The sequence below is a fragment of the Pteronotus mesoamericanus genome, unplaced genomic scaffold (genome assembly GCF_021234165.1).
Source record: "Pteronotus mesoamericanus isolate MK-2021 breed Mesoamerican mustached bat unplaced genomic scaffold, CSHL_Meso_final contig_90, whole genome shotgun sequence".
NCBI lineage: Eukaryota > Metazoa > Chordata > Mammalia > Chiroptera > Mormoopidae > Pteronotus > Pteronotus mesoamericanus.
Window position 1 is genome coordinate 10,756,491 of NW_026555277.1, and position 19,801 is coordinate 10,776,291.

The 19,801-nt window shown below is 45.1% G+C and overlaps 1 protein-coding gene across 1 annotated transcript in view; it reads left to right on the forward strand.

Moving 5' to 3' along the window:
• Positions 1-1,946: 1,946 nt before the first annotated feature.
• The window catches only part of MREG (melanoregulin), a 50,795-nt gene continuing 32,940 nt past the window's right edge, over positions 1,947-19,801 (forward strand). Inside the window, exons 1-2 of the mRNA XM_054585682.1 lie at positions 1,947-2,258; positions 15,704-15,863. Of these exons, the coding sequence (XP_054441657.1) occupies positions 2,164-2,258; positions 15,704-15,863 (255 nt within the window). The 5' untranslated portion in view covers positions 1,947-2,163. The remainder of the gene's footprint in view (positions 2,259-15,703; positions 15,864-19,801) is intronic.

Genomic DNA, 19,801 nt, shown 5'->3' on the forward strand with positions numbered 1-19,801 from the left:
AACCATTTCTTACAACCTCTACGGCTACTTCCCTGATTCAAGTCACTGTCGTTTGTCACGTGGATCAGGGACCCCCAACCTCTGGGCCGCAGATGGTACTGGTCCAGGCCTGTTAGGAACTGGGCCGCACAGCAAGAGGTGAGCTTGCATGCAATGCCCTTGAATCATCCTGAAACCATGGACCCATCCCTGGTCCGTGGAAAAATTGTCTTCCACGAAATCAGTCCTTGGTGCCAAAACGGTTGGGGGCTGCTGACATGGATCATTACCAAGACTCATTTGCCTCTCCCTCAAACAGCTGTTGGCACCCAGATTCTTCTCAAGCAGCCATCTAGGTAGGTCATATCACAGCCTCTACTCAAAAACCTCCAACGTGCCACTCACTCATATGGAGCAAAATCCCTGCAAAGTCCTACAAGGTCCCAGATTCCATCATTTCCTATTTCTCTTCCTTCTGGCCCACACATACCTAGGGTCCCTGAAATCTATGTTGCTTCTCAGACACTATAGTTTATTCTTTCTCCTCTGGGGTTTTGCACATGGTCTTAACTCTCCCTGAAAAGCTGTTCCCTCTGATGTCAGGGTTCCCTTGCTCACCTCCTTCAAGTCTTTGTTTAAATGTCACCATAACAGGAAGCCTTCCCTGACCAACTCATTAAAAACTACAGGTACCAGCCTCCTTCCAGGACATACACACACACACACACACACACACACACACACACACACACTTCCTTGGCACTTATCCCCTCTCCTGCTGTATTTTTTTCCACAGTATGTAGTATTGCTTTCTAATACAATTAAGTGCATGTTTCATTTAACTCTCCTATTAGAATGTTTACTTGAAGAGAGTAGGAACAAACATTGTTTCTTTTGTTCACTGCTGTATCCCCAGAGCCTAGAACATGCCTGGCACATAATAGATGCTCAATAAGTATTTGTTGAATAATGCAGATTGGTAAAAATGAAAATTAGATGGGCTGTTTGTATTGGGGGGGTATAGGAAAACAGACACTTTCATGTGTTGCTGGTCAGAGTGTAAACTGGAATTACCTCTTTGGAGAACGATTTGGCAAGAGCCATCAAAAATTTTAAAAGTCACCTTACCCAGCAATTCAACTGCCAAACATTTACCCAATAGATAGACATGTCAAAACACATAATTCAAGGGTGTTTGTGGCAGCCTTATTTTAATAACAAAAGCCTGGAATTCATTTAAATGTCCATCCACCCACAGGGGGCTGGCTAAATAACATACTGGCACCCATGTGGCTGCACAATATGCAACTGTTAAAATGATAGAGGAAGACCATATATATTGGAATGGAACAGTCTCCATGATATACTGAGTGAGACCAGCCAGGGGCAAAAATGCGTGGAGTACCCCACTGATTGGGTAAAAAGAGAGTAGTTTGTACATAAATAAATACATAAATAGCTCTGGAAAACCTCAAGAAACTAATGATAGTGGTTGCCTTCCTTGAGGGGGTTATTCAAAAACTGGGAGGCTTTCAAAATTGTTTTTGAAAACAATTTTTTCAAAAATCACTGTGAATACAGTACTTAAAAGAAACCCACCTCTGTAATGCGCCAATCCATACTCTTCTACTAACTTTCACTCTTTGTGGTGCTGACATGTTAAAAATGCCCTAAACTCTGCTTTAAAGGTTTGGGGGTGGGGAAGGGGACAGAGTGAAGCCAATAAAAAGCGTGAATAGTGTCGGCCCAACCGCGCGCTCTGTGACCGCAGTGCTTCCCCCCCGCCCGGGTCAGCGTCGGTGCCCGCAAGTTTTGCTTCTGGCTGGAGTCCCTGCTTCCTCCTTAGAGGGCAGCAGCGCAGCGTCTCGGGGACGCATGCGCCCCAATTAGCGCCTGGGGAATTAGAAGCGGAAAAAAAAAAAAAAAGCTTCAACAAAACACGCGCCCCAAACAAAACCGAAGTGGAGGAAAGCGCACAGCCCTGCAGAGCCTGGGCCGTGGAGGCGCCCCTAGCCTCGCCCGCGTGTCCGGCCGCGGCGTGATGCGCACGGACCGGTCTGCGAAGCCCGGCCCGCGACTGTCCCCGCACCTGGATGCCGGCCCCGTGGCCGCGCCCCTGCCGCGCTCACTCGCCCCCGCGGCTTTCTCGGAGTCGGCCGGCGCCGGCGGGGCAGCTCGCTCTCCATGGGGCTGAGGGACTGGCTGAGGACCGCGTGCTGCTGCTGCCCGTGCAAGTGCCTGGAGGAGCCTGCCTCGCCCGAGAAGGAGCCCCTGGTCAGGTGAGTGCGAGTCCTGGCCGGGATCCGGGGTTACCTCGTTTCCGCCCGATGTCGCGGAGTGGGGTTACCTCCGTGTTTGAGTTAGGGATACGGGCTTGCTTTAAGGTTACGCTGAGGTACAATCTACATCCTTTGATCCCTCCTTACAGGATATCCCGTTGCTTGGGTTTGTTCCTCGGGTAAGATTTTTGCCCCAAAGCACAAATCTTCAAAGGCACCTGAGACCCAGGTGGATGCCTGTAGAACGTGCCAAGAATTCGGGAGCAGTTGCCAGGCAGGGGAGCACGGAAAGAAGTTCGCCTAGGGGTCCGATTAAATACAACTGCCACTGACTATATATTTGATAGAATTGTGAGTTTCTGTTTTACCCGGGAAGAAAGTTGGATATTTTCTCGCTCAGTTTGATTATCAAAAGAAAGCCATTTCAGTGACTGAGCACAACGAAATATTTTTTACATTTAAAAATGTGTATTTTATCAGTAGGATGTTGATTCATTACAGGTTAAGCTGTTACTATTACGTGTGAGAAAATTTAACGCACTTTAGCAGTGCATTAAGTGGCTTCGTGAAGGGACCTTACAACACAGTTTTTGTTCAGGGCTGCAATTTCCAGTCATCTTCTTTTAACTGCTGAAATGAAGGTTCCACTCGGTCGTGCCTTGGGGGTAGATATCAAAGAAACAGAATATTTAAAATGAAATTAGGAAAAAGTATATACGGTGGAATTCCAGGACTGGGTAAGCAGATGTTGAAGCCAGTGTTTCTTGTGATACGATAAAGCTTTCACAACTCTTTTTTTAAAAAGCACGATTTACCTTTTCTTACTTCATCAAGGCCAAACACTCCCCTTGACTTTCGGTATCTTACATAATCCCTTCCTGTCTGTCCACTCTTATTTCCAGGACATTAAACATCGTGCACTCTTTGATTTAATCAGACAGGCATCCTTGCCACTCTAGGAATGATCCAACATTTTTGTTCTCTCTGAACTTGCCTCAAATCATGACCTTTGTCGTTCCTGCCCCTTCCTAAAGGCTAGTTCTCAAGGACCCTATCAAGCAGTTCTCTCTGATTACTTTGCCCTTGTTCATCTCTCTCTGTAATTTAGGACTCAGAATTTACCATCTGCCCCTCACAGTTTAGTGAGCACCCATTATGTAAATATAGGTCATGTTGTTTTAAATATATATAAACAGGCATACACATAACACACAATATTTTTGTTTGCACTTGCGATGGGGCACTCACTTAGATTATTAGGTTATTGTGGACAGGGAGAAACCCAGGAATCTACCCCTAGGTTTAAACGAAGTGGGTAAAATCTAGAATTTCATACTTGGGTCGTACCCTCAACTTGAGAATGTTCATAGTAACATGAAATGCAACCCTCAGCTTGGTCTCATCCTCAGAGCCTTGGGTCTTTCCTATTTTCTGTCCAGGATTGCTCTTTGAGTCAACAGTTTTGATTGTTTTAAAATCTCCACGCTTTCCTGCCTTGATTTATGGTAGATGTCAGTGGATTTTGCAGTGATTTTAAGAAGGCAAAGTCAATTGAGGCAGAATAGCACAGTGCTCATGAGTCATATTGCCTGGGGTTAAGTCTGGACTGGGTGACCTGACACAAATTATGAAATTTATTTTTGTCTTAATTTCCTCAGCTGCATAATGGGAATGATAATAGTATGTACCTCAAAGGGCTGCAGTGAGGAATGAAATGAGCTACTACTCCATGTGAAGTGCTTAGTTGCATGTCTGACACATAGTAAACACTCAATAAATTTTAGTTATTAATTATTATCATTATTCTTCTGAGCATGTGGATATGAGTGGACTGGTGTTTTGTGGTCCAGCGTCATTATGGCATCATTTCCATGTAACAATGTTTAGGAAGAGCAGCTTATTGATGGAGGTGTGGAACAGTGGTGTGTGTTTTGTGTATGTGTGTGTGTGTGTGTGTGTGTGTGTGTATGGCTGCCTTCATGTTCTTTCCCACTCCAGTCAACAGAAGGTCTAGTTTCAAAATTTGTTTGATTTTTGATTTTTTTAAAGTGTGAAGTTCAGTGGTTTTAGTATATCAACGAAGTGGTGCCGTCGTTACTACTGTCTTCCTAATTCCGAACATTTTTTTACTCCAAAAAGCAACCCTGACCTTGAGCAGTCATTTGTTGACTTCCCTCCCTGCTCTTCCACGCCCCAGACAACCACTAATCTACTCTCTGTCTTTATAGATTTGCCTATTCTGGACATTTTGAATGCATGGAATCATGCAGTATGAGGCCTGGATGCATTTGGCTTCTTTTACTTAGTGTGATGTTCTGAAGTTTTGCCATGTAATGTGTGTCAGTATTTCATTCCTTTTCATATTTGAATAAAATTTCATTGTCTGGATATATTACATTTAATTTACCCATTCATCAATTGGTGGACATTTGGGTGGTTTCCACTTTTTGGCTGTTATAAATAATGTTGCTGTGAATGTTTGTGATCAAGGTTTTGTACGTACATATGTTTTTGATTTTTTTTGATTACATACCTAGAAGTTTTTAGGGGACACTGTCCAATCTACTACAAGATACTTTTGGGAAAATGAGCTCAAAACATTGATTTTTATTTTACTTTTCCAGCATGGCTCCGTCCATCAGTGATAAAAGCATGCTACTGCCGTATACAGATCCACCTGAGCATGAGTTGTGGTCCTGGAAATGATACGATTTGGGAGGCACACCTGCAGTCAGTCGCCTCTAAGCAGAGAGCTGCCCAAGTCCCCTGGCACCAGGATGTCTCCTGGCTGTGTGACATCCAATGCACACATCAGGCCTGAAAAGAGTCTAAAATGGAATGTGACAAAAGTGTGGTGTAAACATTACATGCTAAAAGCATCTTTCATATAGTTCTTTTGAACTTTTTCAGAGAGGTATAATTCTCACTCTCTAATTTTTATTGGCTGTATATAGCTGAGAAGGATCACCACTATCCGGTTGTTCAAAAGTAAAAGAAGAGAGGCAGAGAAGGAACAACCAGGGTTGAGCTTTAATTTGTGGCTCTCTCTTAAGGCACCTAAGTGAACCATAGAATGAGCTTCCAGATCGGTTTGCTCCCTGCTCTTCTCGCTGCCCACCGGCAGCTTCTCTTACTGATAGCAGAGTTTCCGCACATATCTGTGGGCAGTGAATGGAGAACAGAATGCCAATGTTTCATTTTTCTCCAGCACCTGGAATTTTCATTAGGGAAAAAATAAAATAAACCCTCAGTTTATTCTTGATGGTTGTTTCATGCCCACAAGAACAGTGGTTCTGAGAAGAAATCGATCGGGCCCGTGAGTGTGGGCACCAGACTTGAATTTCCCTGACTGTGAAGGAATGGTTCCGTGTGAGTCGTACTGCATCCAGCACGCAGAAGAGGCTGGGAGGCTGAAGTTGTGACATACGTCTTCCCTATTCCTTTTCTCCGGAGCCTTTGCAGGTTATACTTAGTGCTTATGGCGCACTAGGCATTGTCGTTAAGTGCTTTGTATCTATTAATTAAACCCTCGCCATAACCCTCTGCGGTATAGTCGATTCTCGTAATGCAGAGTAGTTATATTCTATTAGTCACTGCAAAAACTGAATTCAAGAGTATTGAGCCATTGCTCCAAGGGGAAAATCCAGGGTTAGAGTCCTGCCAGCTGATTCGTGAACTGATCAATATGTACCTTGTTTTATGTGTGTTTCTGTTTAAAGACCCTTTAAACATGTGTCAATAAATATATATTGTTGATTTGTTAACATGGAACTTGCTGCCAATAGCTCTGTAACTCAGGCCTGAATGAAGCTCATCTAACACACATGTGCTTGGGCCTTTTCTAAACAGTGAAATCACCAACAGAAAGCACAAAAATGACAAAGAAAATGTGGCACCAAATAGACCACTGAAAGGCCACGTGGTTATAGTGTGCGAGCTGAAACGGGAAAGCAGAGCCTCGTTGGCCCTCAGCAGGGAACTTGGATCTCGAGCCCTGTGAGGACACTGGGAATATTGATTTTGGGATTACAGAGAAACGGTAGTGTGTGGGCAGATTTGCAAATATAGAATCTGGGAATAAATAATGAGAGCAGACAGTAATTATGTCTCTGTCTCCTCTTGACAGTTGAAGAAACAGGCACAAGAGCCTCCAGTAGCTTCTCAGATGGCTGAACTGGGGTTCGAATCCTACTATATTCCAGGCCCATAGAAGGTCCTACTATGCAGGGAGGCGTGCAACCAGCTGTTTGCGTGGTTGTGCTAGAAGTTGTGTTTGACGTATGAGACTTGCCCTGAATTGTGACAGCCGGGGGCTGAGAAACACTGGCCCCTCATTTCTGTCCGATGGCCTGTAAAACCAGAGGAGAAGAGAGATGAGTTTAAGAGACTTAAAAGAGAATCACCACCCAGCGTAGATGGACAATAATCTTTTACATGTGTAGAGTTTTTCATTTCACAGTGTGGACTCTCGTGACCTCGGAGCAGATCACATTGTCTGCTGCCCTTGGAAGGGCTTTAAAAAAACGTTGGCCACTGTGTTCCTGTCGGTGAGGTAGCTCAGACCAGGGCCCACGTGGCCTGACTCCTTGTCCCAGAACGTGCTGCTGGGTTCCCTGAGCCGACACCAGCCACCGTGGCCTCCTGCAGAGCCTGCAGCTTACAAAGCCCGCAGCCCTGGGCCAGCCGCAGATTCCTAGGAAGTGACAGCAGAGGCACGGAGGATCCCTGCTGTGGGGAGGAGCTCCTGGCTCCTCCGTAAGGGGTCCATCCCAAGGCTTGTAGTTTTGCCTTCTTGAAGGATAGAGAAGAGAGAGGGGAGGGTCATGGCTGCTGTTTTCAGAACAGGGCCTGCCACTCAAAATTCACAGAAGGGTGACTTTTAAAGGTTTCTTCCAAGGCAACCTACCATATCGTTTGCCCGCTTTTGTGACTTGCATTAGTCAGCCTTAGTAACATTGGAAATTCCCAAGAGGATGACATTTTCTTCTCTTATGCATCATGGGATCTAGGTTTCCTAGAACTTTTTATTCTTTAGATATCTTAAGGTGATCTTACCTCTACACCTTTGTTTAAAAAGTAAATTCTGCGTAAATGTTAGGTAAAATAGTTTACCCTGCTGGCAGCAGAAGTCCTTTTTCATCTGGTATATATTTGTTTTATGCTAATTCTATACTGTGCACTCTTTTCTTTTGTGCTTTTTAAGGAAATTCTTGGTGAGACAGCATCTATCTAACGAATCCCCCTATACTGCCTGACATGTGATAAGAATTTCCTGAATTGCTTCTCGCTTATTTTTTTCCTTTAACTTTTAAGAATCTTAAGAATTTGTGGGTACATGTGATGTCAGAGGCTAAAAACATGTACAGTATAAAGAACAACTGTAAAGTGAATACTGTACCATCACCTACAGCAAGAGACAGCTGTTGCCAGCCATGTATTCCCCACCCCTGATTTTATCTAGATCATTGGGATAGTCATTTTCTTGCTTTTCTTTATAGCTGTACCACCCATGTATCCACCTGAAATGTATACTTTAGTTTTGCCTGATTTTAAACTTTATGTAAATGGGATTACACTGTGTGTGTTTTTTGTGAGATCTATCCAGGTTGCCGTATGTAGCTTAGTTTGCAGTTCTCATTGCTTCAGAGTACATTTCATTTTGTTCGACCTTAACTGTTGGTAGACTTCTGGGTGGTTTCCAGTTTGGGGCTATTCCATATGGTTTAAATTTTTAAGTCAGCACATGAAGTGAAATTGTTCATCCTTTGGACACCCTGGCCTGCTCCTGGGTCCTCAGGCACACCAAGCATACACCTGTCTCAGGACCTTTGCACTTCTTGCCCACCCTGCCTGGACTGTTCTTCTTTGGCTTACATGTATGGGGAACTCCCTCATTTTATTTATTCGGGTGTCTGTTCAAAGTCATTTCATCAGAAAGTTTTTGCCCTACCACCTTTTTTAGAAGCAGTACCCATACCTCTTCACTTGGTCCTTTTTCCACCGTGTGTTCCTTCAGAGCCCCAATTACCACCTGACATAAAATATGTGCTTGTTACCTCCTTCCTTGCACAAGATTAAGAGCCAGCCTCACCTTCACAAATTCAAACAGCTCAAATGTTAAGAGTTTGTCTATGAGTCTGCAGACAGGGACTCCAGCCTCATTTCTACCATCAGAGCCCTGTGAACTGGGGAAACAACTCTTCATTCATTCAGCAAATGTTTATCCAGCATCTACTAAGTGCCAGGTCCTATTCTAAGCACTGGAGCAAAATAGATACAGCTCCTGCCCTCATGGGACTTTTCCTCTGGTGAGGGGTGGGCCCCCAAACAATACACCATAATAAGTAAATTAGAAGATACGTAAGTGTACAGGAAGAAGAAAAGACAGAGCAGAGGCAGAGGAGCACGCTTGTCATTTACGTAGATTGGTCAGGGTAGGGCTCACCCAGGAGGTGACGTGTCAACAAAAATTTGAAGGTGGGGAGACAGTGGGATGTGTGGATATCTGCGGGGAGCACGTTACAGGTGGAAGAATCAGCCGGTGCCAGGGCCGGACCTGGGCCTGTGACTGGTGGGTGCAGGGAGCCTCAGAGAGGCCCAAGTGGCTAGGGCAGCAGGTGGGGCCTTAGAGACCACGGTTAGGACTTTGGCTTAAACTCTTAAGTCAAATGGGAGCCCCTGGAGGGTTTTGAGGGAAGGCTGTTATAATATGATTTGCATATTAAAAGGTTCATTTTGGCTGTTGGCATTGAGAATAGACTTGGTGGAAGCAATGGTAGAAAGAGATAGATCAGTGGGGGGAAAAAAAAAAACCAAACGCAAGAATTTTTATGCAAGACGCAGATGCCTGGCTCTGGTGGTCGTGGCAGAGGTGGGTACTTTGAAATGTATTGTCAATCGAATTTTCCAATGGATTATATGTGGGGAATGAGAGAGCCAAGGATGACTTGAAGGACTTTGGCCTGAGCAATGTGAAGGATGAGGGTTCCACCCTCTGAGTGGGAAGACTGCATGGGAGAGGTTAGGTGGGAAGCTCAGGTGCCTGGCTTTGACTGTGTTGAACTTGAGTGGTCTGTTAGACGTTCACGTTGACATGGGAAAAAGGCAGGTAGATACCGGACTCTGGGATTTGACAGACGTGAGCTGGGGATACCGGTACAAATTTAGGATTCTTCCTCATAAAGATGGTATTTAAAGCCATGAGACTGGAAGAAGTGGCCAGGAGTGAATGTGAGCAGAAAAAGGACCCAGGACTGGGTCTAATCTTTGTGAGCCCCTGCAGAAGAAATAAAAAATAATGCTTCCCCAGCCTGCTTCCCAGGGTTCTTGTCTGCACTCCCTTCAAGCACTCCCTTCAAGCCTTAGAGCACCGAAAGCAGTACGCAAAACATGTCACACAGGGCCCTGTCCCAGCCATGGAGTGGGAGGCATGAAGGGTGGGCGCACACCAAGGAGCGGGGCCAGAAAAGAGCTTCCGGTGTCCTCCTTCCTGCACGTTGAGGTAGGTCATAACCTCTGATGCTGAAGGAAGTCATGAGCCAGGTGCCTGAATGCTGAGAAAGCTCCAGGAACCTATGGAACAATGGTTAAATTTAGGGTTAAATAACGTTTAAACATTGGATCAGCTATGTAAGTGAAGGGAGCCAGAGTATCTGTCTTGAGAGCAAGGAAGGAAGGAAGGGAGGGAGTGATGGAGGGAAGGAGGGAAAGAGGGAGCGATAAGGATCTTAGATTATTAACCTGCTCATCCACCAGAAGGTTTCCATGGAGGGAGGAAGGGAAAGGTCTGGAAGCCAGGGGCCCAGGAGGCAGGCCCATTCCTAGTGGGGAATCAGATCAAGAGGCCTTAAGGGGTGAGGGGATGGCGCCCAACCAAGAGCCTTCGGAGGTCGAGTTTTTGCTTTGGTTGCTGTTAACTGGAAATTTTCTCTCTTCACCCGTTCAGAGCTTCAGTTGTAAAGCGGTGATCACGGACACACAGCCATCTTGCGGGGACAGCAGTGAAATCTCTGGGGCTGCTGACGCCAGGCGCCAGCCTTGTGTGCGGGGCATTTTGTGGGTCTTTCTCAAATTTTGACTCACGGTCCTTGGTGGTGGTGAGGACTCACAGGAAACCCTTGGGAGGCACTTCCGTGCCTTGTAGCCCTTCACACGGAAGCTCCCAGGCAGGGAGTCCAGTGTTTCTAAGGCTCGAGTCTCCCTTTAACTCTAGACCCAATTGAAAGACAAGACTCCACCGCGGTTTGGTCTTGTGCCCCAGGTGGGGTTGGGGATGGAATCTGAGACTCTTCTCGTCCTACCCTTTTGGGAGTAAAAGCAGCTTCTGCTTCTAATGTGACTTTGGAGCCACCTCTCAAATGCCTGAGGTCAATAAAATATTTATCATCATCAGATGGTGGCCAGAGGCAAAGCAGCTGCTCTCACTCTCTTAGGTGCCTTTTAGTGATCCTTACGTAGGGAGAGGAAGGGAAGCTGCTGATTGCTTTCCTTCCGTCTTCCTGGGCTTCTGCATCCAGACCCCAGGGCTTTTGCACTGTAATCTCTTTCCATAGGCCCCAAGGTCCTCTACAGTCTCCGGAGTTTCTCAAGCTGCTTCACCAGTGGCTTGTTGTAGGCTTTTCTTTGTTCTGCGCTCTCTCCCCTCCTAAGTGGTTTCAAGTTTTACAGCAAAGTGGTTGCTGCCTTGACTGGGTGGTGGCAGCCCACCCACGATATAAGCATATAAGGAGCAGGGACAGGCGTGCCAGTGCATCGTACCGGGTCCCTTAGCCAGGCCGGGTCGGCCAGATCCTGCTGCGTGAGCTCACTCCCTCATCCACCATCATCTTGACCAGGACTCAGATAAAATTATTAACTTAATGATTTATTTAGGAATAGAAACTACCTTTACTATGCCCCAAAGAAACCTGACTTGTAACTCTCATGAGGAAGAACGAGGAGGGAAGGAGGTCCCGGGGGAGGGGGCCACTCCACAGAGGTTGGCCGGCCAGACCGCTCTCATCAGCCGGCCCCCGGGAAGGGTCCGTGCTCACCCAGAGGCAGAAGGTTGTGGTTCTCTTCCCTATTTACACCATCCCCCGGGTGTCAGTGACTAGGCAGTCTGAGGCTCGCAGGACGCCGGGGGGAGCGCTGCCCCTAATTAGGGCAGAGCTAGATGTGGGAGAACTGGGGAGGCAGCACCTGTTTAGAGACATGAGCGCTTCTAAACAGGCCCGGTGGTGACCTTCTACGAGCTTGATGGCTTGATTCAAGTTTGTAGATTCAGGAAGAGTGGCTGGTGTGTCACCTTGGCTGGAGTCGTGCCCGTCCATGCATGTTTGTGCACGTGCCTGTGTGTTAGAAACGAAGAGGGGTGGGCAGAGAGAGGGAGAGACACTGAGATTGTAAGAGGGTAGGGGCACCGGCCAGGGAGGCAGCTGTCATAGTCTTCTGTGTGGGTTATTAAACAAAAAGTGGCTAGATTGTGCATGGGCAAATGTTACTACTACTTATTCAGGTAAATACTGGCTAATTTCTAAACCTCCTGCTTTGGGAAAACCTTTAAAAAGTGGTAACTGTGTTATATCTGGGATTTTCTTCAGCAGATGGGGGTCCCCGCTCAGCATGCTCCGTTCAGCAAGGACCATCAAAGCAACCGCCCTGTGCCTGACCCAGCTGGGCAATGTGGGCTGTAAGGGGAATCCTGGGTAGGACCCCTGCCCTAGGGGAGCTCATCAACTTGTTAAAAAGGCAAGACTTAGGCAAATGAAACAAAGTTAGGGAAAAGCAAACACCATTTTCAGGAAAGAACACGGGTTTCCTGGCCTGAGTGGTACCTGGCGTCGGCAGCCGTGACCCCAGCTCCCCGCGAAAGCTGTGCACCGGGGTCGCCCTCGATGCCTGGAGGAGAAGCCCCAGATGAATTTGCCAGTTTGCACTTCACAGTGTAGTTGTTATCAGAGCCGCTCTGTTTCTGGGTGCGTCCCTGTCACAGCATTTGGATGCCAAGTCTTATGACATGGGGCATCTTGGAGAGCTCCGTCAGCGACTCAGGGGCTCATGCCGGAGGACAGCCGTCAGCCGGCTGCCTGACCCAGGGGAAGTCAAGCAGCCCCACAGGCGGGTCCCAGTCTGCACAGTGGGCAATGTCACCCACCTGCCACCCTTCTGACCTCAGGTGGCTGTGTAACAGGAGGGATGGAATGTGGAAGCCTTGCCCCCTACAGTGCAGTGGTGGTTGGTCATCGCTGCAAAACCTGTCCAGGCAAAAAAGAAATCGGAGTCAATGCCTCTCACATTGTCGATGCTTCTCCAGTCTGTTCCTCGTTTTCCCAGAATTCTCTCTTCCTTGGGTCTCACCTGCTCTCTCCAGCTCCCTCCCACCCCTGTCCCTCAGGTCTAGCTATTCCCCTGAGGTTTTCCCTCACTTCACCTCTGATCCCTTGGCTTCCTCAGGGACTGAAATGCATGTGCCTCTCTCCCAAGTCCAGATCTCCAGCCCTGCCCTTGCCTTTAAGCCCAGATCCCACCTCCCTGTGAACATTCTGCAGGTTCACAGCTCAGCCTTAGCTTCTTCCTCTGTGATGTTCCCGTTAAAAGCATCGTCGTGGGCCTCCTCTGACCCCTCTTCTTGAACTGCTGCTGCTGTCACCTGTCACAGGGCTGCCACTTCCCCCTCTGAGATGCTGCTGGAATCCACCGACTCAGTTTCCATTTCCCACCCCTCTTTCCCTAGCCCACACCCTCGTCCACTCTCACCACAATCAGTATTTCAATATGTTTAGCATTACATATGTATTTATTTGGCAATAGAACTCTACCTTTTGTGTGCCCCCAAGAAATCTTTGTATCTCTAACCATAAGATTTTAAATAGAGCAGCTGTTCTGGTTGTGGTGGTTTGCAGGCTTCTCTCTCTGCCTGGGAGGGCCCTGCCCATCTTCTGCTCCACTTCTCCCCAGTGGCCCCCACGCCCTGACACTAGGGCCTCAAAGAGCAGGACACGAAAACCACACCTGCCCTCTGGTGACAGCCTCCTAGCCTCTTCTAGTTCCTTCCTCAGGCAAAGCTATTTCTCTAAACAACAGACCTGATAAGGCCCATAATCCCCTTGTTAGCTTGTCACAGTTCATCGAGTCAGGCCTGAACTCCAACACTGTCCTCAGTCTGACCCCCATCCCCTTTTCTTCACATGCCCGCATTTCCCTCCCTCTGTGCACTGAGTGGTATTGAACTTGGAATTCTCCAGCTCTGCAGGAACTAAGTCTCTATATGTTGCGACTGTGCAGTTGGTTCCCTTTCCCCCTGCTTCTCTTCCTGATCAAAAGCTGTGTAGTCCTTAGGTCTGGGTTAGACGTTGTTGCTGCCACGAAACCTTTCTTGCACTTCCTTCTCATACGAACACAAAATCTGTCACTCGTTCTCTGCTCCTATGCATTCTGTTTATACTTTTTAAAAACAATTTACTTACCTCATTGCATTATAGTCACACTAAAAGCAGGGATGATGTCCTGTTTATTTTCAAGTCCCCAAAGCACCCTACCCAGCTCCCAATCTGCAGCAGGCACCTATTTACATGTTTGTTAGGTAAACAAATAACTGAATAAATGAATGACTGAATGAATGAATGGATTTGACATGCTCTTTAAAGCCTGAATGGGCAGGACATGGAGGCATCAGTTGCATCACCTGTCATTAGTTCATTGTTCTTACGAAGAGGCTATATGAGGGTTCCTGCCGTTGAACCCCAATTTGGAGATTGAGACCTTGCTTCCTATTGCAAGATTTTTTAGTAGCAGCTCTTGGGTAGCTCATGTTTGTTTAAATCTTCACATGTACCTTAAGCCCGCCTGTTGGTTACTCCCATCCTTCCTTCCCAGATGCTGTCTGTTTATCGGGGTCCCTCTGTCCTCATTTACCATTCCCTCATGTCACACATGCAGGTATGTTTGCACCCCTTGGTCATGGGGCACCTAGCTGTCTCAGAGAATGACATCACTCACCCTCCAGGTGGAAAGCCAGAGAGCTGCCACTTGCGGCGTATCTTTGAATAGCATACTTTTCTTCAGCTCCATACCTTCCTTCTAATCCTGATACCTACCGTGTCCACCTGAGCTGCCTCAGTTGCATGTTAATGAATCCCCAGATCCACTTGACCCTTCTCAGGCATTCGCCACACTTCAGCCAGAAAGATCTTTAAAGTTGTAATACTGTTCATGTCACATCACAGCCCTTCTTAAGACCTTTCCACATCTTGCCTTGCCGTTAGGAATAAAGACCGCGTTTCTAAAGAATGTGAGAAAACTTGGCCCACGAAGCCATGTGGACCTGGCCTCAGCCATCTCCCCACCTTCTCTTTCACTCTCTGGCCAATGTCCCCTTTCTTCAAATGCATAATGTTACACACCCTGCTGCCTCTCGCCGCAGGCCTTTGAACATGTTCTTACCGTTGCCTGGAACCCTGTTTTTACGTTTCAGTGTAAAGCTCAAGCACTCCTTTTTCACAATGCCGACCTGACACCTACTCCTGTTAGCTCTCAAGGATCCCTGAACTCCCCCTTTACAGCACTTATCACAGTTTTTAATTATCTAGTCATGTGGTCATTTATTAATGCGTTTCCCGACCTAGACTCTAGTGAGGTCCAAGGACAAGGACCATGTCTATGCTGCTCACAGTTTTCCTGAGCCCTGTCATTAACATGGAGTCGGTGCTTTGTACGTATCATTAGATGAAGGGGGTATCCCCAGCATGACCCTACCTGTCTGGTCCCACAGGAGTTAACTGGGGCTGTGTACAAGCATGTCCTGGCTGTGACTTCTGCTACTCTTCTCCCTAAGTCCAGGTGTGGAGACCCCCTTATAAAGGGAAAATCATAAAACCAATGTGCCAAATGGGGCTGCTGAAGTTCTTTCTCAACATCTGGCATTGATTATTGAAAATATTTGGATATGCATATTTATTACTTCATTTTCTTGTTGTCGGGAAATTGATAATACTATATCCTATTGTATTTTAAGTTTACAATGCTTCCTGAATTTAGAGCCAGGAAAAAAAAATCATCTCTTTATGTTGTTTTCTTCTCTTCATAATGCAAGTTCTAGTCACAATTGAATTTCCCTTTTTTTTTGTTTTGTTTTAGCTGCAGGGTATTCACTGCTACATTTCATGTTTAACATAGTAAAATTGCCTCTTCCCAGGTGTCTGATAACCTCTCTTCTCTGCTGTTTTTAAAGTGACTTTTTTTGTTCTATTGTGTTATGCTTAGTTATTGGAGACAATTCAGACATTTGTGTTGTGCTTAGTTATTAGAGACAGTTCAAACCTTTTTGTTAAAGAGATATATTTATATATTACATTATATGTTATATAATATATTGCTATTTATTTTATTTATATTACATTGCCTGCATATGATGTATATATTTTAAATATTACAAAATCCTCCTACACCTTTTTTTTATATCATAGTTCTACCAATACATATTCTTCATTTGGAGCAACTCTCGAGAGGGAGGATGAAAAGAATTTGTGGAGCATGCCTCACGATGTGTCCCACACAGAGGCGGATGATGACAGAATCCTGTACAATTTGATAGTCGTTCGTAATCAGCAGGCCAAAGATTCAGAGGTAAGCACCTTCGGAGATTTTGCTGTGTGCACGTTCCAATATCCAGTAAAAACAGCAATGACTGAGAAGGCCAGTCGGAATTAGAAAAATGAAGGATGAAATGTTTGACATGAAGGTATTTTAAATGCATGTAGTCGCTGATTATAGCTGGTCTTAGTAGACCTGCTTGGTAAACAAGTAAGACATTTGTAATTATTACCTTAATGATAACAAATTATAATAGTACAGAGACAGCAAGGCAGGAGGTTTGCGAAGATAGTCTGTCATCTTAAATGGCTTACCCAGTCCATGTCTTATCTTCCCAGGTGTTTAGCAGGCCACAGTTAGAAGATTCATCTTGAACTTTGAGGGGTACATTGCATTATCATCAATTCTGAATTAGTGGGGCCAGAAGTAGTTTTATTTCTTTTCTAGGTATAGCTCCTTAAATCGACCAAACAGGAGCATATCTGCCATATTTGAGATCATCTTTGTGATAAGGCTTGAGTCAGCCCTAGCAGGCTCTTAATTCAAAGTTAGTGGTGTGGGAACACTAGAATACTGAAAAAGGGAGGACCTAAGAGAAAAGAGCAAAGGGGACCATGTTTTATTTTCTCTTTTATTTTGGAAGTAGTGCTGTATAGTATTATATATATAATACAGTATAATGTAGTATTAAGAGTATCATTTTCTAAATAATACAACCTAGGTTTTCTAGCTTCTGTGTGTCCCTGTTAGTCCCCAGTAGATATGTATGTGAAATGTAGGTGCCTACATAGATTGCATGTTTCTCTGTATCATAGTAGTTGAAAAGAATGGGGATATTTAAACCCCAGACTCTGGCTCTCAAGAAAAGCACAAACACAGGCTCATGAGCGCATGAATGCGTGTGTGTGCGTGTATGTGAGTGTAGGCTGTCGGGGGTGAGGGTTATGGGAGTCGTCTGTCTGTTCCTTATGTAGGTTTCTTTATTGTTTGTAATTAATTGCAAACTATTTTTCTTTCCCCAAACGATGATTTAGCAGGAGGTGGTAACTTTTAGAAGTGCTATATGCATCCTGGTTCTTTTATTCAGGTGTGGCTTGGATGCCCTTGTGGGCTTAGCGGTGTGTCTGGAGGTAGGATCAAGGGATGGAAGAAGGGCTGACAGTTCCTCTGGTTCTTGAGGCCTGGGGCAAGGCTGGGCTGGAGAGTCCCACAGTGGCTGTGGATGAGTGTCTGGTCTTGAGTGTGGTGTGCCAATGGGGGTAGCTTCTGCTAGATAGCCATTACAGGGTGTAACTCAGGGGCATGGCATTCTACTAGTGGCCTGCTCTGCACTGGCCCTGGCTTCCCGTGGCCCCAGCACAGTGCTCTTCTTGAAAGGTAATACCTACAGCTCATCATACAGCTGTCCTGGCTGCCCTTCCTGAGCACAGTGGAAGGCAAGACAGTGTTCCCCTTTCATTAGTGGGAAGAAGAGCCAGCCCTTTACTGTATGGGCTGACCAGGTAGGGTTTCTGCTGGTGAGAATAGAACTAACTAGTCTCTTTTCTTCCTCTTCTTCCCCCACTCAGCCCAAAGCAGTAACAGCAATAGTAACAGCCATGATATATGGTATCCCTCTGTCTCCCCCGACCCCCAGGGCCTGTACACCCGGGAAGGGGGCTGAAAGGGGTGTTTAGAGCTGAGCCTGGCAGCTCTCTCAGGAGGAGCTCTTGCTTCTCTGGCCTGCTTGTTTTCTCTTTTGAAAAGATGGTAGCAGAGGCAACATGAGCTACAAAGGACTCTGAATAGACACCGCTCCCAAGTGGCTGTCATTTCTGTGCTATTCTTGGACCTGGGTGAAGGGCATCCAGAAGGCTTTTTCTTCTCCTTGCCTAAGATAGGAAGCCAAGCTTACCTCTAGAGGCACTCTGTAACCAAGACAGGAAATCCGATACATAACATGAAGATGTGATGATAATTATTCATGAAATGATTTGAAATATCTCTGTTCATGGTGCTTCCTTTTTTAAGTGTTTTATATATACACACACAAGGTATATAAATACATACATATTTTATATCTAATGTGTATTGAAAGATATATTTTAAATATATACATGGTTTAAAATTTTTCTTATATTTTCTTCTCCAAATCTGAAATGCATATAAAAGCATATATTAATAGTTCTATTCATTTTGCCCACAGATGGGATGGTATGTTACAGACTTTTCTGAACCATGCTTTTTTTTTTTCCCCACTTAATAATACATTTTGGACACTTTTCTTTTTTTCATTTCAATGTGCTTAGATTTACCTTATTGCTTTTGAGGGCCCTCTGGTATTCTCTTGGATGGATTTGCCATCATTTAATCAGCCAGTCCCCGTTGATGGTTCAGGTTTTTTGCTTTTAGAAGGCGTGCCACAGCAAATATCCACATTTACTTATATGACCTTCCATAGTTTTTTCTGAACTAAAGAGTATGTGCATTCAAAATGGAATTGTCACAGTGATTCCTTCCTGGGGGAACCTATGAGAAGCACTTCAGGGAGCAGAGCTAAATAGCATTGGAAGTTCATACTGTATTGAAGGGGAGCAGCTACTATGCCCCAGATAGCTGTTTGCCATGCTGACAATGCGGATCCAGAAATCCCAGAACTTTTAATTTTTCGGAGGAGCTGAAAATCCAGATTTACATATAAAATGTCCATAATTTTAAATGATAACTCACATTAGAAAAATGTCAACTAAACAAAATATGTTTATGGGCTACTGATCTATGAAGAACACTTATAACGAGGGTTTCTTCTACTTGTTGTTGTTATTATGTCCAGTGTGAATGAAAAGTAAACGCACCATTAATTTAGAAGGTAGACATGGGAAGCGGGGGGCGGGGGGAGGTGTTTAAATTTCAAGAAGTTCCATATCTATTAATATTGCTGATTTCCTTTTTCACACAGAATGAAATTGGTATAGATTTTAATAAAACTGAGGGTTTTAGTTTTTTTGCTTTTTAAAAAATATATATTTTTTTTTAGAGAGAGGGGAAGGGAGGGAGTGAACATCCATCAGTTGCCTCTTGCACGTGCTCCAGCTGCGGGCCTGGCCCACAGCTCAGGAATGTGCCCTGGCCAGGAGTTGAACCGGCGGCCTTTGACTTTGTAGGATGATGCTCAACCAACTGAGCCATGCAGGTCGGGGCAGGAGTTCAGTTTTGAAAGAAAAACAAATTTTACTTGAAAACAAGAAACCCTAGATACTTTTCATAATACAGTTTAGAAGCTCCAGAAACATATTAAAGAAAACTGAACATTATTTTTTTCCTTGAGAAGCAATAAATAGCATGAAAGAGCTAGAAACATCCATATTTGGAATCCTCTGAAAAATGAAAAATAATTTCAAAACAGTGGGTGTACTCCTTATATTCCCCTATTGAATCTGAAGCTGGAGGAGGGAGGGCTACAAATAGTTAAGGCTGCATTTGCAGTGTTTTCCCAAATTGAAAAAGAAAAGTCAGAGAAGACACATAGCAGAGTGAATAATGAAGCAAAGGTGTAAACTTAAAGTAACTTGGAGTGTCAGAAGATATAAAGAGAAGCATTATTTAAATCTAAGAGAATCCACTTTTCATTTATACAAGCCTTCGAAAGCTAATGGAAAACTGACTTTCAGGAGAAGAAATGATGCATTTGCAGACCTCCAAGTAGTGGAAAAATTACTGCACTTGTCTTTGAATGATGTTGTAAAATACTTTAATTTGACTAAGCAATAGCGAACAACCTCAATCATGGCATTGAATCGTTATTCCTATATTCATTCTCATTAAGCTAGTTGTGCTTCACCCAGCGCAGTCTGTTCTGGGGAGCTTAATAATGGTTAGTGAAGTATCAACACACCTTATTTATTTGTATAAATAATTTAATTATATGGAAAGATACTGTCCTCCAAGATATCAATAATAATGAAAACCGTGCCAGGCACCGTTCAGCCACT